This window comes from Panthera onca, chromosome X (genome assembly GCF_046562875.1).
Source record: "Panthera onca isolate mPanOnc1 chromosome X, mPanOnc1 haplotype 2, whole genome shotgun sequence".
NCBI classification, from domain to species: Eukaryota; Metazoa; Chordata; class Mammalia; order Carnivora; family Felidae; genus Panthera; species Panthera onca.
This window is the reverse complement of record NC_138357.1, coordinates 6,819,274-6,844,991: the sequence shown is the minus strand read 5'-3', so window position 1 is coordinate 6,844,991 and position 25,718 is coordinate 6,819,274. Positions and strand designations below refer to the sequence as shown.

General features: G+C 40.2%; 1 protein-coding gene across 1 annotated transcript in view; it reads left to right on the top strand.

Annotated features, from left to right (window-relative positions):
- Positions 1 to 5,352: 5,352 nt before the first annotated feature.
- Positions 5,353 to 25,718, top strand: part of FMR1NB (FMR1 neighbor) — a 40,112-nt gene continuing 19,746 nt past the window's right edge. The window contains exons 1-3 of the mRNA XM_081792446.1: positions 5,353 to 5,769; positions 19,597 to 19,716; positions 24,203 to 24,343. Coding sequence (XP_081648572.1) covers positions 5,448 to 5,769; positions 19,597 to 19,716; positions 24,203 to 24,343 — 583 coding nt within the window. The 5' untranslated portion in view covers positions 5,353 to 5,447. The remainder of the gene's footprint in view (positions 5,770 to 19,596; positions 19,717 to 24,202; positions 24,344 to 25,718) is intronic.

Here is a 25,718-nt window from a genome sequence, read left to right as displayed (position 1 = left end):
GCCTGTTGCAGTAAGGAATAATAGCATTCTAGTTTAACAAAAATCGAGTAACAAGGAACAGCAATGCACAAAAAAGGATGCATGTCAATTGTAAAGATTTTCAAATTCAGTAAAGTCGTTCAAGAATGAAGTGTTATTTCACTTATGAGCTAACATTTCCACCTACTAAACAACCCCATTGTATCTCCCAGTTGATATTCTATTTCAGTATTATAAATTTTAAATACACTTAAAACTTCCAAGTAGTAGGGGCATCTGGGTGACTCAGTCTGTTAAGCGTCACACTCTTGATTCCCACTCAGGTCATGATCTGACGGTTCCTGGGATTGAGCCCTGCGCTGAGCTCTGCTCTGGCAGTGAGGAGCCTGGTTGGGATTCTCTCTCCCTCTCTCTTTCTCTATCCCTCCCCAGCTTTCTCTCTCTCTCAGAATAAATAAACATTAAAAAAAAAAACACCTCTGAGTGGTATCACAAATGACAGAAACAAAAGAAACTCAACTTCTGTGTTCCTAAAACTTTTTTAAAAAAATGTTTTATTTACTTTTGAGAGAGTGCAAGTGGGGGAGGGGCAGAGAGAGAGAGAGAGGGACAGAGGATCTGAAGCAGACTCAGGGCTGACAGTGGGGAGCCCTATTTGGGGCTTGAGCTCAGGAACCGCAAGATCATGACCTGAGCCAAAGTCAAACGCTCAACTGACCGAGCCACCTAGGCGCCCCTGTGTCTTTGTGTTTGCAGTCACTGGGCTATCATTGCTTAAACACACAAGTATTGGAGACATGGACTGTACCTGAAGTGAACTTGAATGATTTTAAACTGTGATGAACTCATTCTCAAAAATGAGCATATGTTGTTGGGTCCAAGAGGTGTTAGGGATTGCCTAACTGAAAGTTCTCCAAATTAACTTCCGTGTAAATACAATGTTGATTAAAGGATATGTAATGAAAATGTGCCCAATTGAAGCTTACATATTCATTATTACAACTCAACAGTAGTCACAACAATTTGTTTAGAATATAGTCCAATAAGTGATTTTTTTTTTCAGAAAATAAGCCAGACAGAGAAAGTAAATACTTTGTGGTATCATTTATATATGGAATCTCAAATTTCTAAAAAAAAAAAAAAAAAAAAAAGTCAAACTCATAGAAAAGAAACAGAGAGAGAAAAGTTATTGGCAGGAGCTGGGAGGCGGGGGAATTAGGGAGAGGTTGGTAAAAGGATATAAACTTTCAGCCATAAGATGAATAAAGTCTGAGGATCTAATGTAAAACGTGGCAACTATACTTGATAACACTGTATCATCTAATTGAAATTTGCCAGGCGAGTAGAACTTAAATGTCCTCACCAAAAAAGAAGAGGAAAGAGAAGAGAAATATATAAGGTAATAGGTGTCTTAATTAACTAGATAGAGGGAATCCTCACAGAGTATATCAAATCACCATGCGTACATTTTAAATATCTTAAGTTTTATCAATTGTACCTTAATACAGCTGAAAAAGAAGAAGTTTGGCCTAATAGAACAATGAAATCATTTCCTGAAAACCCAGTATGACACTAGCTAGGAGAAAGCGCCCTGAAAGTTTGAGGTACTTACTGCCTTGAAGGATGTGTTGTACACTCTGAACTAGGGCCAGTGAGCAACATACTACAGTGTGGTTTCACCCGTAACCAGACGCGGGGGGCTAAGAACTAAGGGGTGGTGGCGAGACGTACCTAACGACCCACTTGCAAAAATTTTGCGCTTTGCTTCTCATTCCCACAATTCTGGTTTCAGCTCTTTTAGAAACTCGTTATCTAAGCGAGGGCTATTTCTTCCAGGGAACCCAATCGTGGTTCCACTGAACTAGAAGGTGGGGCTGCCACTTCATGCCACTAGGCAAAGCAGCAGAACAGGAGAAAGACTATATTGGCTCAGGTGATTTATCCTGACCATCGGTAAGTACTATATACTAGTATACTATATACTAGTATACTCCATGCATAGTGTACAATGTATACTACGTTATAGGAATGAACCGCCCCGTGTTTCCATTTGCCTAGTGAGACATCCTTTACGTTGCTTTCACTGTAACAATGAACGTCTTTGTACATGTCTCTTTCTCCTTTTACACGTGGATGGCGGGACAGATACCTCAAAGTGGAATTTCCGCATCACAGACTATGCGGATACTTAACTGTACAAAGTGTGGTCAAATTGCACTCCAGTGTGGTTGTAACCCACTTACATCTCTGCCAGCAATGACCGAGTTTCTATTTCTGCATATTCTTATGAATATTTATTAATTTTGCCAATCTGATGAGCGTAAAATGATACCTCATTGTTGATTCATTTGCATTCCCCTGATTGCCCGAGGTTGAGCATCTTTTCGTGTCTGTCTGTGGTGATATTTAAAAAATAGTGTCAATTCTCAATTTTCCGCAAGAACAGTAGCCACATTCTGAGCAGTGCTATGTACCATCTCATGAAGCAGTTCTTGTATTCATGCCCATGCAACAGATTTTCCTTCCTAATTAGGTCTGGGTTGACTAGTATCAAATTTAGCTCCCTTGAGATTATAGAATGAAAAAGGAAAGCCAGTGCAGAATTTTAAGTCTCCATCTGATAATCTTCAAAATGGACACTTCACATGGCTTTTTGTGTCCCCAATCTTGAATTAGTGTTATGTAATCCAGGGATCGCTCAGGCATAATCTTAGGGATTTTGTCCCTCTGAGTTCTTGTTAGTAATTTGGGTTCCTTTTTTTTTTTTTTTAATGTTTCTTTCTTTTTGAAGGGGGGAGGGGCAGAGAGAGGGAGAGACAGAGGATCTGAAGCAAGCTCTGTGCTGACAGCAGAGAGCCCCACGTGGGGCTCAAACTCACCAACCGTGAGATCATGACATAAGCCTAAATTAGACGCTTAACCGACTGGGCCACCCAGGCACCCCAGTAATTTGGGTTTCTAATGGTATAATGCGGCATGCTTAGGAGTATTGCCCTGTTGTAGAACTGCCACGTCTCCCCAAATGCTACTGTCAAGGACGAGTCACAGTAAGCCAGAGCCGGAAGGAATCTTCACGATCAGGCTGCCCATAGCCCATAATTTGCAGCCGGGGAAACCAAGGCACAACCTGTGAAGCGGTCAAGAGCTGAGTGCCCAACCCATATGCTCTAACCGAATCCCCTGAGCCCTCCGGGTGGCTGTGTGGTGCCCGGTCACACGGTCACTTTCCACATGTGCTGTGACGTGAACAGGGCTGCTGTGGGAAGCAACTGTTCATGGGTCTCTCAAGTTGCTGCATCTCAGGGAAGCCTTCGTCTTTTGTCTCTGACCCAGTTGTCTTGCACCTTCTGCCAGCGTCTATGAAACTGCAGCAGGCTACCTCGTTACTCCCAAGTAGGGTAAAAGCTCAGATACTTCACAGTTTCTCAGAGTTGCAAGCAGTAGTTTCAGAAGCTCTTCATAGTGTTGTGGGGGACAGGTGTCTTCTGGTTAAATTAGTTTGGGAAAAGCTGAGGCCAAAAAAAAAAAAAATTATAAGAAATACAAGGAAGGAAAAGCAGGTTCTTTTCCTGTCAGATCCTTTAATAAACTAAAAAGCCTTAGAAGTCGCTCGTGGATGTGGGGGTGGGGTGGAGCAGGCTAAGTTTCAAGAATTATTTGCATAGAAACCTTCCTCCCTCTTTCCCCGTATGGAATGCCTATTAACATTGGAGAGAACAGTAAGAACAATAGAATAAAATCCGTAGAAAACCATTTGGAAAGCCCAAATAAAATATTGTAAGAATAAGGGTGGAAATGCAGTTGAGAGGGGCAGTTTTCACATCCCTTGAAAACTCGAATGAGGTAAGCCAACAGGTACCAGCCTCAGCTACATGGTCCTTTTGCAGGTGGACCGAAACCTTGCAAGCCACTGGGATGTTGCCTGAGGGTGAGATTTTAGCGTCAGAGGGGGGCTTAGAGACCATGCTAACTCTCTCATTTGCACATTGCAGCACCGAGGCCGGCAGGAAGGCACTTAGGGCCGCCCAATTCATTGGTGGCAAATGATGGGAATAAAATCTAAGTGCTCTGAGTCACTCTTTAGTGTTCCTCACACAGTCTTTGTTGTCATTTTGTCCTGTTCCATTTATTTGTAACTAAACCTTAAAGTCTCTGAAGGCAGATATCATTTTGTTCCACGTAAAAGCTCCTACTACAATGCAACAGCCTATGGAATGTCTACCACGTTCCCTATAGTCGCTATGCACAGCCCGCTCTGCCAGTCCAGCTTTCTGCCATGAAAGGAATGCTCCATATTGGCACTGTCCAATATGGTCACGAGAAGCTACGCGTGGTTACTGAGCACTTGATACGTGTGTGACTGAGGAACTGGTTTCTTAATTCCACTTTTATTTTTTTTAAATTTTTTTAGTGTTTATTTTTGAGACAGAGAGAGACAGAGCATGAACGGGGGAGGGTCAGAGAGAGACGGAGACGCAGAATCCGAAGCAGGCTCCAGGCTCCGAGCTGTCAGCCCAGAGCCTGATGCGGGGCTCGAACTCACGGACCGCGAGATCACGACCTGAGCCGAAGTCGGACGCTTCACCGACTGAACCACCCAGGCGCCCCTATTCCGCTTTTCTTAAAGAAATTTTATTTTGGGGGGGGGGGGGGGGGGAGCCTGGGTGGTTCAGTTAAGCGCCGGACTTCAGTTCAGGTCATGATCTCACAGTTCGTGAGTTCGAGTCCCACGTCTGGCTCTGGGCTAACAGCACAGAGCCCGCTTCGGATCCTCTCTCTCTCTCTCTCTCTCTCTGAGAAATAAACACTAACAAGTTATAAAAAGTTAAAGCAAAAACAAAAAGAAATTTTATTTTTTAAAAGGTTTAGTGCACACACGCATGGGGGAGGGACAGAGAGGGAGGGGAGAGAGCATCCCAAGCAGGCTCCCCGCTGTCAGTGCAGAGGCAGGGCTCGAGCTCACCAACCCGTGAGATCAGGACCTGAGCTACCGCGGCCCCCCTGTTCGGTTTAATGTTAATGAATTAGAATTGACGTTTAAACGGCCACATGTGGCTAGTGGCTACCGTCTTGAGCCCCGCGGGCACTAACCGTTGGGACCGCACAGCCCACAGCGCGTCACAGGGACTGAATCTGAGGGACAATCAGCAGCCAAGGCTGGAGCCGGATTCTCGCGAGGCGTTGTGCCGTCTGGGACGAGCGGACGCGCACGCGGCGCGGGCCTCGGCCCCATTCGTTCGTCCCTTCGACGGCGTTCCACAAGCGCTAGCGGGCCGGGCCTTGATTGGGGGAGGGCCCCAGGCACCACCCCCGCCCCGCCCATAGCCGTCAGAAAGGGGCGGGGCCTGGGGACGACGGTTGGCACGCGCGGCCGAGGGGGTGCCACGCCAGCGTCGCCGCCCGGGGGCTTGTGGGAGACGGGCCTGCCGTCCGGAGGCGTCGTCTCGGCGAGGCTGCCGTCCGGAGCCATGCCTTCTGACAGGAGGTCGCTGCGGAAGAGGACCAGGTCGAAGATCGGCTCGCTGAAGGGGCCGCACTCCAGGGTGATAAGCTGCGACGCGGGGTGCACCGGGGAGACCCCGGCCGACGAGTCGCACCCGGGAGGCAGCGTCCCCGGGCGCGAGGATGGCGCGACGGCCGCGCCTCAGGCGGGCTGGCGGGCGTCCCTGGGCGCCGTCGGGGCCTCGACGCACGGCGCTCTGCTGAAGCTGTGGGCCCACCGGTGCCTCGGGCTGCTCTTGCTCGCCTCGTGCGCCCTGCTGCTCGGGCTGTGCTACTACGTGAGCGCCTGTGAGTCCCCCCCCGCCCCCCGCGGGCCCCCTCACCCCCCGGCCCCCCGGCCGCCGCCCTGGCCGGCCGCGTCTGCGCGTGTACCTTCGGTGGGACGGGTCGTTCCCACGGAACACGGAACCTGTGTCCTGGACCCGGCTTCTCCCGCTTCGCGTCGCGTTCTCGAGATTTACGCCCGTGCGAGCAGGCGTCGCCCCTTCTTTCTGTTCAGTGGCCGAACGATATGCTGTGGTGTGAATATTTCGCATTTCGTGTCTCCGTTTCTCACTTGGTGGGCGTTTGGCTCACTTCCGGGTGTTGGCTGTGGTGGCTAACAGTGCCGCGGATGTCCCCGTACAAGGTTTCGCGGTACCAGGTCTCTCGGGCCTGCCCCTGGGAGTAAAATTGCTGGGGCATGTGGGAATCCCGTGTTGAATTCTTTGAGGGAGTCCTAAACTGTTCTACAAAGCGATTGAACCGTTTTACGTGCCCACGAACGATGTGCGAGGGTCCCAAGTTCACCAGCATTTGGTATCCTCCCCCTCTTTGGTTATCACCGTCCTGGTTTGTATAAGTGATATCTTACTATGGATTTCGTTAGTATTCCTGTAAAGACTAATGATACTGAGCATCTTTTCACGTGCTTTTAGACATTTGTATGTTTGGAGAAATGTCTGTTCGTGTTCTTTGGCCATTTTTAACTGGATTGTTTGTGGTTTTGTTATTGAGTTGTAAGAGTTCTTTATATATTCCGGATATGTGAATTGGAAATATTTTCTCCCACTCTGTAGGTTGGCTTTTTACTTTCTTGTTAATGTGTTTGTTTGTTTGTTTGTTTGTTTGTTTTGGTGGACAAAAGTTTCTAATTTTGAGGAAGTCCAATTTGTTTTTTTAAATTATTTTGTCACTTGTGCTTTTGGTGTCATATCTAAGAATCCATTGCCAAATCGAAAGTCATAAAGATTTATTTCTATGATTTCTTTAAAGAGTTTTGTGGTTCTAGCCCTTCTAGGTAGGTTGTGGATCCATTTTGAATTAGTTTTTGTATATGGTGTGTGTTAGGGGCCCAGCATCATTCTTTCTATATGTGGATATCCAGCTGTCTCGGCACCATTTGTTGAAGAGACTAGTCATTCCCCGTTGAATGGTCTTGCCACCCTTGTTGAAAATCAGTTGACCATAGATTTATGGATTTATTTCTGGACTCTTAAGTTTTATTCTACTGGTCTGTGTATCTATCCCTATGCCAGTATCATCCTCTTTTGATTACTATAGCTTTGTAGCAAGTTGAGAAATTGGGACATGTGAGTTCCCCAATTTTGTTTTTTATTCGTAATGTTTTGAGCATTCAAGGCCCCTTGTAATTCCATGTGACTTTAAGGATCAGCTTTTCCATTTATGCAAAAAAGCCACTGAAGTTTGTTTTTCTTTTAATTTTTTTTATACATCCAAATTAGTTAGCATCTAGTGCAACAATGATTTCAGGAGTAGATTCCTTAATGCCCCTTCCCCATTTAGCCCATCCCCCCTCCCACACCCCCTCCAGGAACCCTCTGTTTGTTTTCCATATTTAAGAGTCTCTTCGGTTTTGTCCCCCTCCCTGTTTTTCGATTATTTTTGTTTCCCTTCCCTTATGTTCATCTGTTTTGTCTCTTAAAGTCCTCATAGGAGTGAAGTCATACAATATTTGTCTTTCTCTGACTGAATAATTTCGCTTAGCATAATCCCCTCCAGTTCCATCCATGTAGTTGCAAATGGCAAGATTTCATTCTTTTTGATTGCCGAGTAGTACTCCATCGTATATATATACCATCTCTTCTTTATCCATTCATCCATCCATGGACATTTGGGCTCTTTCCATACTTTGGCTATTGTTGGTAATGCTGCCATAAACATGGGGGTGCATGTGTCCCTTCGAAACAGCACACCTGTATCCATTGGATAAATACCTAGTAGTGCAATTGCTGGGTCGTAGGGTAGTTCTATTTTTAGTTTTTTGAGGAACCTCCATACTGTTTTCCAGAGTGGCTGCACCAGCTTGCATTCCCAAGGCCACTGAAGTTCTGATAGGGATTGCTACGAATCTGTAGATCACTTTGGGCAGTCTTGCCATCTTAACAATATTAAGTCTTTCAACCCATAAATATGAGATGTCTTCAGCGATGTTTTGTCGTTAACCTCATTGGGTACATTTTATTCCTAGATATTTAGTTCTTTTGAATGCTGCTGTAAACAGAATTGTTTTCTTAATTTCCTTTTTGGATTGTTCATTGCTGGTGTATAGAAGCACAATTGATTTTTTCATGTTGATCTTGCAAATTCAGCAGAGCTGCAGGGTATAAGATCAACATGCAAAAATCAAAGTACTAGCCTCCATTTTACCCTCCCTTAAAGCTCTTCCACCTCTAAACTCATCTTACTAACCCCCCTTACCTCACCTCTCAAATTCCTTTCTCCATCACCTCCCTTCACAGAGACCTTTCCTTGCTCACTTCCCCATACCAAGGCCTTCCCTTCTTTTATGGTTGCCTCCTCTGCCTCCTTTACTCTCATAATCGGCTTCCCTCTTTCACCCTTTTCCTTAAGGAAGTTCTTTTCTTTACTTACACTCCTAAAAGCTTTCTCTTCATCACCGCAGTTCACAAATGTCTTCCCTCCATCATTATAGCTCAAAAATTCTTCTCAACTTTCAATCAAGGTCCTTTCATTCTTCACCTCCCCACAGACTTTTCTTGGCTCACCTTACAGGCCTCCTCTTCCCTCATTCAAAAGCTGGTCTTCTTAATCTCACAAAGCCCTTTACTTCTCTCACACAAGGTCTTCCCTCCCTCCCCTCCCTTCGAAAACACCTTCATTCACATTGTCCTCTCTCTAACTTACCTTCACAAAGCCCTTCCTTCCCTCAGTCAAAATCCTTCTGTTACCTCCTCATTTACCCTCCTCCAGGCCTTCTTCACTCACTGTCCTCTTAGATGCCTCTTTCAGCCCTCCAAAGCCTCCCCCCGCATCTCCCCACTCACAGGTTTCTCCTCCTTCTCCACTCAAAGGCACTGTCTCCCTCTTCCCCCAAGTCTTCTTTTCCTTCATTTTACTCCGTGGTCTTGCTGCCTCACTCTCCTCGCTGAAAGTCTTTCTCAGTTCCTTCTCCAAATATTTCTTGCCCCCACTCGAATACTTTTCCTTTCCCCACAGCCTCTCTCCTTAGCTCCAAGTCGGCCTTCTCAAAAGGGCCTTCTCTACCTTACCTCCTGTGGCCTGCCCTCCCTCCCAACTCCCTCACAGTGGTACTCTGTCTCCTCATCTGTACAAAGGCCTTGGCGTTTCCACAGCCTTCCTCCCTCTCTCAAGCCCCAGCCTCAAGCCCAAAGCGCTTCTACCATCCCCACCTCTAATCTCAATGACTTCTCTCTCCCTGCCTGCTCCAGTGCCTTCCATCCCCCCAGCCAATGTTCTCCCACAGTCAAAGAAGGAGGCAAAAACTGGGCAGGGGCATTGTAAGTAAATGGAACAAAGGCTTCTGTATACTGTGTCATAAAGTTGTGGGTTTATAACTTTTGGTGAAGGATGAAATTCAAAGTTAAATAATGTATATCCTGTGCATTCTTTTATCAGCTATTTTACATAAGTTAGGAAAATATGATTTCTGTTCTTTGACAAATATCTTAAGGTACTTTTTAAATGATTGCTTGCAAATCATATTACTTCAAATTATTCATTTTTCCTACTATTCATCTAAAATACCAAAGTATTTCTGAATTACTTTTACTGTATTTGTAAATGTTAGTTACAAATACATTTGAGAGCCTTACAAACTGAGGGCTTTTTCATTCTCTGAAAAAGAAAGTTAAAAAACAAAACTATAAATTGTACATCATGTTTTTCTTAGTCCATGAGTTCTTCATTTTCTGTTTCTATTTTGAGTAGAACTCTTACAAAAAAAGAATACTGTTATTCAGTGTGATTTCTTTATTTCCATGGGGACTTTTTCCAATATAGGTTTAACATGTTTTCTCCTAAAATAATCCATGATTCATTCTTTATATTGTCAGATTTCCCAGATTCTGAGGAGGTGATCTATGACTAGATGGATTAAGTATCATTTTGCATTTTGAATGATTTAACTTAATGAATGTAACTAAATGCACTGTGTTATGGGTGGAATTGTGTCCCTTCCTTCCATAAAAAAAAGTTGGAATTTTAACCCCAAGTACCTGAGAATGTGACCTTTTTAGAGAAGAGGTCTTTATAGAGTTAATCAAGTTAAACTGAAGTGAGCACTAATCCAATAGGACTGGTAGGTATCCTTATGAAAAAGGGGAAATCTGGACACAGAGTTAGACATTCATAGAGGGAAAGACCAAATGAATAAACACAGGAAGAAGATAGGCATCTACAAGCCAAGGAGAGAGGCTTTTTCTTCCATGCCTCAGAAGTAACCAGTCCTGTTGACATCTTAATTTTGGACTTTTAGCCACCAGAACCGTGAGATAATAAGTTTCTGTTGTTTTAAGCCACCTAGTTTATGGTGCTTTGTTACAACAACCCTAGCAAACTAATAAACACGGAAGGGTAAAATAATCTGGCCATAGGCTGGCGTTTAATGGTGAGAGCAGGGCATATGATCCTAGAGCTAAAATTTCCCTTCTCCTTTCTAGACAGACCCTTGTGAGTTCTCTTAGATTTAATGCCACAAATGGAAATTGAAGTTGAGGGACTTGAGGTAGCTCAAGTCTGGGATACCTCCAGTTTTGTATTGTCATTTGGGCTCCCAAGCCACTTTGCTTTTCAGGTTATATTTATGTAGAAGGCATATAGGCTAGTGGCATACAGGATGAGGAGACTAGCGGATTCGGGACTGGGAGTTTGATCCCCTCCTCCCCCACCAACTCTCTGTAACCTATTGGATCAGTCCTCACTGCACATCTTTTTCAGGGAGATTTAAAAAAAAAAAAAAGATTGACTAATAGGTGGTATTTTCACAATGCTTTAGCTCCATGGACAAAACCATGGGACTGGTTTCTGTGTTATATTAGAATACTTCATTTATCTGCTATCCTTGGGGAGTGAATGAGGCAGTGCACATTGAGAGAGGGTCTGGCTACTGGCCATGTACCTCATTAAGCACCAAGCTTGCTCTTGCCTTAACCATTTCTGTACGTGGTGTGGTTGGAGGAGCTCTGAACTAAGAGCCAGGAAACCCAAGTGGTCTTGATTCTGACGTTGACTTGCTGTGTGACCTGTGATGAATCACTTTTACTCTTTAGGTTTCAGTTACCCTGTCTAAAAACTGAGATTTCACTAGATCAATGTTTCTCCTGCCTCAGTCACTTGTATAACACCTGCACAGCTCTTGGTTATCTTAACGTTACCAGTTTTTCATATTTTTTTAAACTGCCTCACTTTTTTATGTAAATATATTTATTTTATTTTATTTATTTATTTTTAAATATATTTATTTTAAAAGGACACACTAACTGCGTAGCACAATTATAATGGAAAGCTGGTCATATTTGCTATTAAGAGAATTATTTATAAAAATAAATATCCTGAAAACAAGATAATGTTATTAAATTTAAAATTATAAACAATAAAAATAAAGGCACATAACAACATGTTTACTCATTTTACATTGTACTAAGCACTTTATTTATGACTTCATTTAATCCTTCTAATCCTTCAAAATAAATAGTATCCCCATTTTGCAGATGAATAAACTGAAGCATAGAGAGGTTTACTGACTTGAAGCTCACCAGCTAGTATGTGGCAGTGCCAGAATGCAAATTCAGGTCGAGGCCAAAGCCCAGAAAGACTGCAGCATAGGTAGACCCTCTACTTACTAAAGTCCCAGCAGAATCTTCTCCAGTGTGATACCATTAGCCATCAATATGCCATTAGCCACTGCTCCCATTCTGTCTCCGCACCATTTAATCCAGTTCCTCATCTGAGAGACCTCCCTGCAGAGCAGAGCTGGCAACATAATCTGCATAATGAAAAGGTGGGATCCCTTGTTCAAAACGTATTACACATTTCAAGAACATCAAACCAAGAGTAGGGTCCTTCTAAGAGCCAGACTGTAGATTACACAGGTCTCATAGCCATAGAGCCTGCAGCTTTGAGTTTGTTTGTTTTCTGAAATGTAGTTAGATTTTCAGTCTTTTATTTTTTAACAGGAAAATTAAAAATAAAATTCTTTGCGACTGGGAAACATAATTGGTTCTTTACCATTTCTTGCTGCCATTTAAGGAAGCTGGCTCCTAATCTTTTGTTTGCTGAGCATGTTAGTGAATGTACAGATGCAAATTAGAGGCAGAGAGGATGGAATTATTCTGCATATGAAAAGCAATTCAGGATGGGGAAAGAGTCTGGAGCCTAAGAGGGTGGAAAGGAAGATCTGAGAAGACTTGGGTGAGGGCTGATGGGAGATTTTGGAGAGAGAAAAGGACAGTTGAGTTGCTCCCAGGGATGAAAGAACAGAGATGTTAAGGGGGATTTTATAAAGGTTTACCATGCAGTGAGTTATGTCAACCTTGTTTGGTGTCATGGTAGTTTTGATATGCTAGTCATATGGTAAGACAGAGAGAGAGAGACACACAATTGTATGTATTTCTTTCTACACTTTTAAAATAAATACATAAATAGTAAAAATAAATACATCCATAAATATACAACTGTGTTCCTCCTGAAATCAACTCATGTAATGCTGTTGGTACGGGATATACTGCTCAAAGCAACTTGTAAATAATTGTCTTTCAGAGTAGGGAAGAAACCAGTGGTAGAGGGCAGGTTAAACATGCTGCAGAATCTTGGTTCAGGCTGCCACTGATGGTGCCTACCTGCGTAAATGTTTAATTGCTTCCTCTATTTCAAATGCCCGTTGAAATGACTAAGAGATCTATAATGGTTGAAAACCAAGGGAACCAAGAAGGATGCCATCTGCCATCAATATGCCAGAAATTTGGAGGGATTTTTGAAAGATAGAGAGGAGGCCAGGCCAAATACTACTGAGAAAAGTTGCAGCGTCCTTCGTTTCACGTCAGGCTAAGGCCAAGCTTGTCTGGTAGGAGCTGGAGGCTAGGGTACTTTGAGTTGGGGATGATCTCTGTCCTGGAGGGACTCCAGAAAGCACACCACCTGTAGAAGATAACCTAGAGTGGAGACTCAAGCCACAGTATGCTATTACTGCCAGCCAACACTTCCTTCAGATGATGCTGGGACAGTCAGTTGGGGAAGGGGAGCGCCAAGTGAACAAATGGCGGTGTCTGGTCCTGTCAGAGCCACTTGCGATTGTAGTTCCTTTCCTATATGGTGTAGGACAATGAGCCCTCTACTCTGTTGAAGTATGCCTGGCAATACTAATCTCATTTTTTGTACCCTGTGCTGGAAGCACTCTTCCAAGACCTTTGTGTGCCCAGCTTCTTCTAATCCTTTTTTTAAGCTTAAATATTATCTCAGCTAGGCCATCCTCTAGTTAAAGTAGGTCCCCTACCTTATACTGTATTGATACGACTTTCTTTGTAGCACTCACTGCAATTTGTAATTATTTAATTTGTTAGTTTACTTATTTTTTGCCTGTTTTCTCCACAGTACTTTAAGCCCCATGAGGGCAGGGTTCTTTTTTTTTTTTTTCTCCTTTTTTTTTTTAATATGAAATTTATTGTCAAATTGGTTTCCATACAACACCCAGTACTCATCCCAACAGGTGCCCTCCTCAATACCCATCACCCACCCACCCCCTCCCTCCCACTCCCCCGTCAACCCTCAGTTTGTTCTCAGTTTTTCAGAGTCTCTTATGGTTTGGCTCCCTCCCTAACTTTTTTTTTCCATCCCCTCCCCCATGGTTTTCTGTTAAGTTTCAAGGGCAGGGTTCTTATCTGATTTGTTCACTAATGTATCCTCCAAACCTAGAATATAGTAGGCATTAAATGTGTATCTATTGAATGAGTAGGAGTTAGGAAAAACAAACAGAACAAAATCGGTTATTTTAAATATTGTTAAGATGTGTAATATACAGTGAAGATAAAACTGTCATGAATGAACGTTTATGCATAGTGTTAAAATACATAAAACAGATGGTTTTAGAAATTCAAGTAGAAATGGACAGAACCACACTTGTGGTGGGAGACTGTAATACATATCTTTTAGTTCTAGAAAAAAAAATAAGGATATTGAGCATTTGAATAATACACTGTAACTTGATTTAACATGTATAATAAAGCTCATATTCATATAATAAGGTTCATATCATAAGAAAGTACCCTACAGGCTGAGAATACTTACTCAAGTGTATGTGTGTGGAAATTGCTCTCATTAAAATGAGAAAGAGAATATTATCATTGATGTAAAGGAGATTTAAAAATTATAAGTGAATATTCCTATAATTCCATCCTAATGATAATTTTGTAAGTGGATGATTTCCTAGGAAAATAAAAATCTAAATTGGCTCATGAGCACAAAGAAGTGAAATGTTATTAAGGCACTATTCCCTCCACAAAATACAGTCAGACTATTTATGGATGAGTTTTCACAAACTTTTAGTGGATCAAATATTTCCTATGCTGTTTAAATAATTTCAGTATAGAAAAAAGATGGGAAGCTTCCCATATTATTTTATGAAGTAAATATAAACCCCATGCCAAATCCTACATAGATAGCACAAAAGGAAAGGCAGACACACTTTACTTAGGAATGTTGATCCACAAATCCTACATAAAGCATTAGCATTTGTGGGCTTTATTTCAGGAATGCAAGAATATTTTTTTTTTGTCTGTTCAGAATTTTTAATTTAATTTTTTTTTAATTTACATCCAAATTAGTTAGCATATAGTGCAGCAATGATTTCAGGAGTAGATTCCTTAATGCCCCTGACCCATTTAGCCCATCCCCCCTCCCACAACCCCTCCAGGAACCCTCTGTTCTCCATATTTAAGAGTCTGTTATGTGTTGTCCCCCTCCCTGTTTTTATATTATTTTTGTTTCCCTTCCCTTATGTTCATCTGTTTTGTCTCTTAAAGTCCTCATAGGAGTGAAGTCATATGATATTTGTCTTTCTCTGACTAATTTCGCTTAGCATAATCCCCTCCAATTCCATCCATGTAGTTGCAAATGGCAAGATTTCATTCTTTTTGATTGCCGAGTAACACTCCATTGTATATATATACCACATCTTCTTTATCCATTCATCCATCCATGGACATTTGGGCTCTTTCCATACTTTGGCTATTGTTGATCGTGCTGCCATAAACATGGGGGTGCATGTGTCCCTTTGAAACAGCACACCTGTATCCATTGGATAAATACCTAGTAGTGCAATTGCTGGGTCGTAGGGTAGTTCTATTTTAGTTTTTTGAGGAACCTCCATCCTGTTTTCCAGAGTGGCTGCACCAGCTTGCATTCCCACCAACAATGCAAAAGAGATCCTCTTTCTCCACATCCTCGCCAACATCTGTTGTTGCCTGATTTGTTAATGTTAGCCATTCTGTCAGGTGTAAGGTGGCATCTCATTGTGGTTTTGATTTGTATTTCCCTGATGATGAGTGATGTGGAGCATTTTTTCACGTGTCGGTTGGCCACCTGGATGTCTTCTTTGGAGAAGTGTCTATTCATGTCTTTTGCCCATTCCTTCACTGGATTATTTGTTTTTTGGGTGTTGAGTTTGATAAGTTCTTTATAGATTTTGGCTACTAACCCTTTATTGGATATGTCATTTGCAAATACATTCTCCCATTCTGTCAGTTGCCTTTTAGTTTTGTTGATTGTTCCCTTCAGCGTGCAGAAGATTTTTGTTTTGATGAGGTCCCAATAGTTCATTTTTGCTTTTGTTTCCCTTGCCTCCAGAGACGTGTTGAGTAAGGAGTTGCAGCAGCTGAGGTCTAAGAGGTTTTTGTCTGCTTTCTTCTCTAGGATTTTGATGACTTCCTGTCTTATGTTTAGGTCTTTCATCCATTTTGAGTTTATTTTTGTGTATGGTGTAAGAAAGTGGTCCAGGTTCATTCTTCTTCATGTCACTGTCCAGTTTTCCCAGCACCACTTGCTGAAGAGACTGTCTTTATTCCAATGGATATTCTTTCCTGCTTTGTCAAAGATTAGTTGGCAATACGTTTGTGGGTCCATTTCTGGGTTCTCTATTCTGTTCCATTGATCTGAGTGTCTGTTCTTGTGCCAGTACCATACTGTCTTGATGAGGACAGCTTTGTAGTATAGCTTGACGTCCCAGATTGTGATACCTCCTGCTTTGGTTTTCTTTTTCAAGATTGCTTTGGCTATTCGGGGTCTTTTCTGGTCCCATACAAATTTTAGGATTATTTGTTCTAGTTCTGTGAAGAATGCTGGTGTTATTTTGATAGGGATTGCATTGAATATGTAGATTGCTTTGGGTAGTATCGACATTTTAACAATATTTGTTCTTCCTGTCCAAGACCATGGAATCTTTTCCCATTTTTTTGTGTCTTCTTCAATTTCTTTCATAAGCTTTCTATAGTTTTCAGTGTATAGATTTTTCACCTCTTTGGTTAGATTTATTCCTAGGTATTTTATGGTTTTTGGTGCAATTGCAAATTGGATCGATTCCTTGATTTCTCTTTCTGTTGCTTCATTATTGGTGAATAGGAATGCAACTGATTTCTGTGCATTGATTTTATATCCTGCAACTTTGCTGAATTCATGAATCTAGCAGTTTTTTGGTGGAATATTTTGGGTTTTCCATATAGAGTATCATGTCATCTGTGAAGAGTGAAAGTTTGACCCCTCCTGGCCAATTTGGATGCTTTTTATTTCTTTGTGTTGTCTGATTGTGGAGGCTAAGACTTCCAAAACTGTGGTGAGTAACAGTGGCGAGAGTGGACATCCCTGTCTTGTTCCTGACCTTAGGGGGAAAGCTCTCAGTTTTTCCCCATTGAGGATGATATTAGCATTGGGTCATTCATATGTGGCTTTTATGATCTCGAGGTATGATCCTTCAATCCCTACTTTCTTGAGGATTTTTATCAAGAAAGAATGTTGTATTTTGTCAAATGCTTTCTCTGCATCTATTGAGAGGATCATATGGTTCTTGTCCTTTCTTTTATTGATGTGATGAATCATGTTAATTGTTTTGCACATATTGAACCAGCCCTGCATCCCGTATAAATCCCATTTGGTCGTGGTGAATAATTTTTTTTAATGTATTGTTGGATCCTGTTGGCTAATGTCTTGTTGAGGATTTTTGCATCTGTGTTCATCAGGGAAATTGTTCTATACTTCTCCTTTTTAGTGGGGTCTCTGTCTGGTTTTGGAAGGGATGCAAGAATATTTTAATATTGGGAGATATATTAATATTTAACAATTAATAGTCAGGGGGAAATATCGTGGCAGTAAGTATTAAAAACATTTGATAAAATCCCACTTCCATTCTTAAATTTTTTTAACATTTATTTATTTTTGAGAGAGAGAGAGAGAGACAGAGCGTAAGCAGGGGAGGAGCAGAGAGAGAGGGAGACACAGAATCCAAAGCAGGCTCCAGGCTGTGAGCTGTGAGCACAGACCCTGACGCGGGGCTTGAAATCATGGACCTTGATTGAGATCATGACCTGAGCCGAAGTCGGACCCTTAACCGACTGAGCCACCTTGGCACCCCCCCGCCTTTTAAAAAAAATTTGTTTCACATTAAAAAAATTTTTCCCCACTTCCGTTCTTGAATAAAAAATGAAAAAAAAAAAAACGAGAAAATTTGTAGTAAACTAGGACTAGAGCAGTGTACCCTTAATTTAATAAAAAATATCTATCCTAAGCCAGTAGCCAAAATTATACTTAATGATGAAACACTAGTGCTTTCACATTAAAGTCAGGATCAACTGTAGTGTGCCCATTATCATAGCCTTTTTTTTCTCACCATGGTTTCAGAAGTTCTAGGCAATGCAGTGAGAGAAAAAAAAGAAATGAGCTGTTAGTATTGGAAAGAAAGGAGGCATATATTTAGTGATATTTATATATATATATTATATATATATGCACTATATATATATATCATATATATATATTATATCACTATATATCACTCTATATTTAGTGATAATATGATTATGAAGAAATGAAATGAACTTTCATTTTGAGAGAGAAGGAGAAGAGAGAGAGTGTGTGTGCACATGCAAGAGCAGAGGAATGGCAGAGAGAGAGGGAGAGAGAGAATCCCAAGCAGGCTCTGTGCTGTCACATTTGACATGGGGCTCAGTCTCACGAATGTGAGGTCATGGGCTGATCCAAAATCAAGAGTTAGAGGCTTACCTGACTGAGCCACCCAGGCACCTTGGAAATCTTAGAATTTAGAATGTTTTTCTAAACATGACCTGAAAGGCAGAAATGGGAAAGGAAGAGACTGATAGATTTGATTACATAAAACATTTAAAATTTTTGAACTTCCCAAAACATCATAAAAAATATAAATGTAGCTGATTACCTTGAAAAATATTTTTAACATATGTGGCAGACTGAAGGTAAATTTCTCTACCATACAACCAATTTATGGAAGATGTAAGCTCACTGATAACGTAAAGGTGCAAATTAAACCAAAGGAATACCATTATTTTGGCACCAAACTGGCAAAGAACAACAAAAAGTCTAGAGTGCAAGAATATTGGTACTTGCCTGCACTACTGGTAGAAATGTACCTTGGGGCAGCCTTGCTGGAGGGTAGTGTGGCCAAGATCAAGAGCCATTCCCTACCAATTTATCCTAAGGAAATTTTCATAGCTGTTTGCAAATATATGGTTCCAATGATAATCATTGCAGTTTTCTTTCTGTTTTTTGTTTTGATTCTTGAAGTATAATTGACATACAACATTATATTAGTTTTAGGTGTACAAGATAATGATGGGATATTTGTGTATATTGCAGAATGATCACGGTAACTATAGTTAACATCTGTCATCAGACATAGTTACAAAATGTTTTTTTCTTGTGATGAAAACTTTTAAGATCTACTTTCTTAGCAACTTTATGCAATACGGTTTTATTACCTGTAGTAAGCATGCTGTACATTTCATCCCCAGGACTTATTTATTTTGTAACTGGAAGTTTGTGCCTATAATTCCCTTAATCCATTTCACCTACCCCCACTGCCTGCCTCTGGCAACCACCAGTCTCTTCTTTGTATCTATGAGTTCTATGCAGTGTTCTTTATAATATGAATATCTTGTGATTAACAAATGTCTTTCTATGGGGAGATGGTTAATTCAGTTGTAATAGAGCCACATAATGGAATACTGTGAAATTATTAAAGATAGTGTTGACAAATATTGAATGATATGGACAGATCCATGCTATGTGAACAAAGATAGATATACTTTCCTCTTATATAGGAAGGAATCGTGCAAAGAAAACTAAATGCAGTTTCTTTGAGGTATTGAGGAAGAAGGAAAGGAAAGTTTTACATTGTCCAAGGCCTTGATTTTTATCAGTAAATACAGAAGGCAACATATATGCCAAGAGGTTCTGTGATGGGGTCTGATTTAGTTGGGATACATACTGTTTCCAAGTTGTTAATTGATAGGGCCTCTGAATATCAATGCTGTTTGTCAGAGGCAACTTCACTATTGTAATTTAGTTTACAGCACAGCAATGGGATGTGTTGGTAGATGGCTTAAGAATGTTAAAATTAATTAATTTTTTAAATTTAATACTTAGTTTTTCAGTTTCACAGCAGAATCACATTCTGATTATTAATAGTACCTAAGCTGTTATGAGATTTAAGTATAATATCTTAGCTCTTAGGCTTTCCATAGTTAATTTAAGCAAAGGATAGTTACTGTTAAAGGACCATAGAGAGTGATCAATGCTTTATATATGTTGGGATTAATAATTTCACTTTTTCTTAAGGGTCCTCAAATTCTGTGTCTTCAAGTGAATATAATGTGTGGAGCAGTGAAAATGCTGATGGACAAACTCCAGAAAAAACTTCTTCATGGGAAGCTCTGTTCAATTTTTTCTTTCCAACAAGTAAGTTCTTTTTTTTCCCCTCCCAGTGTCCTCATTTTGTAAAGAGTAGTTAAATGGTTAGGAGGCAGTGTGGTCTATTGGCAATGGAGTGAGATAGACCTGGGTTTTAATCCTGACTCAACCCTTTGCCGTAGGCAAGATAGCATCTGTGAACCTCAGTGTCCTCAGCTTTAATGAAAATATTTACCACAAAGAATTGTGAGGATGACCTGAGACAGTATTTTTAAGACATTTCATAAATGCAGGTTACTCTTTATAGAAATACTTTTCCTTCACAAATATCTAAACCTTTCACAACTTACCTTAATGGTATTGCCTGAAATTTAGTCACTGACCCAGTATTGTGAAATTAATGCCTTCTATATCATTAATCAGGGTACTGTGTGGCTCTGATGTTATGGAATATACCAGATGTTTTCCCATCTGTTTTAATGATAAAAAGTTCAGGTTTCGAGTCACATCATCTTTTTGTGATTCTGTATATAATGTGTTTATCAAGCACATGATGACCCCTGAGAATTATTAACCACAAATAAACGTGTTTCATTTTCTGCAACATGTGGTACCCTTTCAAGGAGAAGCTTCAAATAAATTGACATATGTGAATTACAAAGATGAAGCTTTTATTAAAAATCATGTGGAATTTATTCTAACAGAATTTGATGTACATAAGTAAGCACAAAATTATATCCGTTTGTTTAATTTCAGATTCTGCCACTGAATTCTTCTGTGATCTTGCAGAAGTCTCCTCATTTTTCTCTATACTGGTTTCATCAAGTACAAAACAGGCATTATAATACCTACTACTAATGAGAATAGCAAAATAAATGAGCCCCTTAAGTAAATTTTAAAAACCACCATGTTCAAGTTGAGTGAAGAAAGAGAAATTTGAGGGCTGCCTAGCTGGCTCAGTCAGTAGAGCCTGTGACTGTTGATTTTGGGTCGTAAGTTTGAGCCCTACATTGGCCATAGAGTTTACTTAAAAAACATAAAAATAATAAAATCTTTAAAAAAGAAAGAAATTTGAGAAGGTGTTATGTTGTGAAGCTAAATGAATGGCTTAGTGAGAGTGCCAAAGTTGGTCATAAACAACAAATGATGATTTAAGCTTTTTTTTAGAAATGTTTATTTATTTTTGAGGAAGAGAGAGCACAAGCAGGGGAGGGGCAGAGAGAGAGAGGGAGACAGAATCTGAAGCAGACTCCAGGCTCTGAGCTGTCAGTGCAGAGCCTGACACAGGGCTCAAACTCACAAACTGTGAGATCATGACCCGAGCCAAAGTCGGATGCTTAATCAACTGAGCCACCCAGGTGCCCTGATGATTTAAGCTTTAGAGCTAATGAAGATAACAGACATAAACTGTTCCATAATTACCTCTAATAACAACATTATACAAACAGTGAAGCCACCTTTTCACTCTTATGTGTATCCTAAGAAACTTAACAGAAGACCATGGGGGAGGGGAAGAAAAAAAAAGAAAGAAGAGATTAGAGAGGGAGGGAGCCAAAACATAAGAGACTCTTAACAGAACAAACTGAAGGTTGATGGGAGGTGGGAGGGAGGGGAGGGTGGGTGATGGGTATTGAGGAGGGTGCCTGTTGGGATGAGCACTGGGTGTTGTATGGAAACCAATTTGACAATAAATTTCATATTTAGAAAAATCAAAATTAAAAAAGTAAATAAATAAAAACAGTCTAAATAAGAATATCTGCATTTCCAAAATATTCCTTCAACCTGGCACAGTAAATTGAGTCAAAATCAATTGTATGAGATACCCAACAAAATCAGACGGTTCCATTTTAAGAGAAACATCTGACCCAGGTTGATTCAAATCTTTAAAAAACAGTGATTAATTATTTATAAAATGTATATGCTGTTTCTTTGGAAAGAATAACTACAAGTTCATAAAATGGGAAATACTTTTAACCAATTTATTTCCTCTCCTGTATTTTTGAAAAGGAACACTCTTCCCACTTAAGCACTAAAAAAAAGTCTGCTGTTTTGTCATTAGGCTGTTGTTCGTAAAAGATTTATCTCTTGCACATTAAAGTGATAACCTTGAGATAGATTGACAGGGAAGCTTGAGAGGTCACACAGTCCTTCTCTCTTTGGACAAAATTATATACTTAACACCTGGTAAAAATTTTCTACCCTTTTTGTTCTTCAAAATACAATGTCTCAGTAATTTAAGTCTGAAAGTTAATTTTAGTATCTGGCATAAAGTCCATCAGATCCAACTGCAGTATAAAATAACAGAAGCTCAGGGGCACCTGGGTGACTCAGTCAGTTAAGCACCCAACTTTGGCTCAGGTGTTGATCTCACGGTTCATGGGTTCGAGGCCCGTGTTGGGCTCTGCGCTGACAGCTCAGAGCCTGGAGCCTTCCTCAGATTCTGTGTCTCATCTCTCTCTGCCCCTCCCCTGCTCACACTCTGTCTCTCTCTCTCTCAAAAATGAATAAACATTAAAAATTTTTTTTAACATTTATTATTTTTTTGAGACAGAGAGAGACAGAGCATGAACGGGGTGAACGGGGGAGGGGCAGAGAGAGAGAGGGAGACACAGAATCTGAAACAGGCTCCAGGCTCTGTCAGCACAGAGCCCTATGCGGGACTCGAACTCATGGACCGCAAGATCATGACCTGAGCCGAAGTTGGACGCTCAACCGACTGAGCCACCCAGGCGCCCCCCCATTAAAAAAATTTTTAAATAACAGAAGCTCAGCATTAGATGAGATCTTAATCATCCAGTCCAGTCTCTTTTGTGATTTAAAATCTCTTCTATGATTTCCATTCCTGGAAAGTGATCTTTGAATGATGCCAATAGCAAAGAATTCTGCACATAGTAAGTCCATACCATCTCTGACCGGGCCCTGATCATGGTATTCCAGATGCACTCCAGCCTGGGGAGGGAAGTCACTGTGGGCCGGGTAGAATTGAGAATAGATTGCCTAGTTATATAACGACAAAGTAGACCAAACTCTCACATGTCTAAAATGTTTGGGAAATGAATATGCAGGGCAACTGGTAATGCATTAAATTGGTGGCCTTGCACAGGTTACTTTGATCCTTCGTTTCTTTATTTCCAGAATGGGGGTTGTAAAACTCATTTTGAGAGTTTGTTATAAAGATTAGAAATAACGTGTGTAAATCAAGGTACCTGGCCCAAGTAGGTGCCTAGTGAATGGTAGCTATTATTATTTTTACCTTAGTTTCGGGAACTGCAAATCTTTAAAAAAGAGGAATATAATAAAATATACCAAGAGATAAAAATATGCTTGTAAACATCATACTGTTCTTTGCTGATGTTCAAGTGCTTGAGAGTGATTATAAAACATCAGTTATTACTTTTCTAAGTCTGTAGTTGTTGACAGTATTGAAGATTGAACTGAATCTATGCTGGCCGTAAGCCATACCGTAGAAGTTTTCTTTTTGAATAAAAATCTGGTATCTGCCGTTTTGGTTGTCATTTGTTTCTCTTACAAAGCAGGATGTTTAAAAGAATCAGCTGTTTGAGCTTGCAAGTCTTATTTATTTATTTATTTATTTATTTATTTATTTATTTATGAGCTTGCAAGTCTTATAGATTCTGATATGTATGAATTTATTGCAGTTGCATGAATCTTCTTGTTCATGCCATAAATCATTGCCTGTTCAGAATTATAGAGTCATAACTTAAGGTCAAAAGGAAGAATCTTAAAACATACCGTAGTGCCAATATGGTAAGTGTTCACAGAAAGTAGGTCAATACCAATAGTATCATTTACCTTACACTCTAACAGTAAACTGAATTTTACTTACATTCATTTTCATTGACACATTCAGTGAGTTTTTGTAGCTTAGTAGAATTGAGTGAGAGGATATTCATGGTATTATGTTATTAACAAGGCATTAGTTTTAAGGACATTTGGTATGTTCTTGTTATTTAGCTCCTTCTGTGTTATATTTGTATTACTACTACTCAGCTTATGATCTATAGTCCTTTTAAAACTACCTTACCAATGACCTGTTAACAATTTACATTTTTCTGCCATTCATCTAGAATTGAAAATGTGATGTTAAATAACTTTGTGGTAATTTTTAGCTTAACTCTTTTTTTTCAACATTCATCACCATTTGTACATGTCATTCAGTCTTTAAATGTACCAGTTTGAGGGGCACCAGGGTAGCTCAGTCAGTTAAGTGTCCAACTTTGGCTCAGGTCATGATCTTGCAGTTCAAGCCCTGCATCAGGCTCTGTGCTGACAGCTCAGAGACTGCAGCCCACTTCGGATTCTGTCTCCCTGTCTCTCTGCCCCTCCCCAGCTCATGCTCTGTCTCTGTGTTTCTCTCTCTCTCTCTCTCTCAAAAATAAATGATAAAACATTGAAAAACATTTAAACGCACCAGTTTGAATATTTTTCTTTTTTGTCTTGCAGTAATTATTTAATTAAGGAAAGTGCTTATTAACCATACTGAATTATTTTTCTTGGATTTTGTTGGTAAAAGCATGCATTCCAAAGCAGAATCAGGTGGTGAAGGCTTGCAATGAGCAGCAAGATTACAACAAGACTGAATGTTTGGGATATAAATGCTGTTACTCATCCTTCAAGATCAGTAACATCAACTGTTTTGTCCCATTAAAGGATAGTAAGTTCATCCTCTTACATTTATTATATTTATGTTTTTAAAAATTGAAGAAATAGGTCACAATGGCATAAGTTTAAATTTGGATCTCTCAGCTTAACACCTAAAGGGGGATCCCAGCCCTCGAGCAACACTGTCTGTAAAAGTCCAGAGGTGGGCAGGCCTCAATTCATCAACAGTTTCGGCTTAGCCTTTGATATGACTTTGGCAGTTCAAAATTAGTCTCCTCTTTTCTTTTGCTTTAGTCGATCTCTGTCTTGTTCCAGAGATTCCAGGCTCTGTGAGATCTAACCTTCAGTGCTTGGAAGAAGATACCAGTTGAGCATGCCTTAGCTTATTTTTCTCTTCTCACCTTTTCTTCCTACTTGAGTAGAATTCTTCCCATTTATCTTGTCTTCAAACATAACGTTCAAAGTATGTAACGATAGACTTGCATGTTCCTTGTTAAGGTTTGTTTATTAGTTTCTCTTTGTTCTATTGTTTTTGAATCAGGTTCTTAAGATTTGTTTTTTCTTTAAAAAGTTTTGAGAACTAGACCATCTGTTTTTGCTCCTGCATTTGGATTGTGGGGACATATTACCAGTTGGTCCCATGATGGACATATTAGATATGATTAAACACTAACAAATACTACAAAAAGGATGCATGCAAAACAATGTCTTAGGTTAATATAGTCCCTATTCAATTTACAGGTCTTTGTTGAACATCTAGTATTAATAATGGAAACTGAAACCTGATCATGAATACAGTATTACAGTTTCAGCACTGTCACATGGTGTTTATAATTCATTCATCAGTTTAGTCTTTATATTATGTGTGAAGAAACATTCAGCCTTTGTGGAGGGAAAAATTGTACCATGACTTATAATTCCCCAATCATATTAGAATGCATTTCCAAATGAATATAAGAATAAAATATGCTTATTCACCTGCAAAGTCTTGATTTCTTATTTAATGTTCTATAATTTTTTTTTTATTTTTTAATATATGAAATTTACTGTCAAATTGGTTTCCATACAACACCCAGTGCTCATCCCAAAAGGTGCCCTCCTCAATACCCATCACCCACCCTGCCCTCCCTCCCACCCCCCATCAACCCTCAGTTCTCAGTTTTTAACAGTCTCTTATGCTTTGGCTCTCTCCCACTCTAACCTCTTTTTTTTTTTTTTTTTTTCCTTCCCCTCCCCCATGGGTTTCTGTTATGTTTCTCAGGATCCACATAAGAGTGAAACCATATGGTATCTGTCTTTCTCTGTATGGCTTATTTCACTTAGCATCACACTCTCCAGTTCCATCCATGTTGCTACAAAAGGCCATATTTCATTTTTTCTCATTGCCACGTAGTATTCCATTGTGTATATAAACCACAATTTCTTTA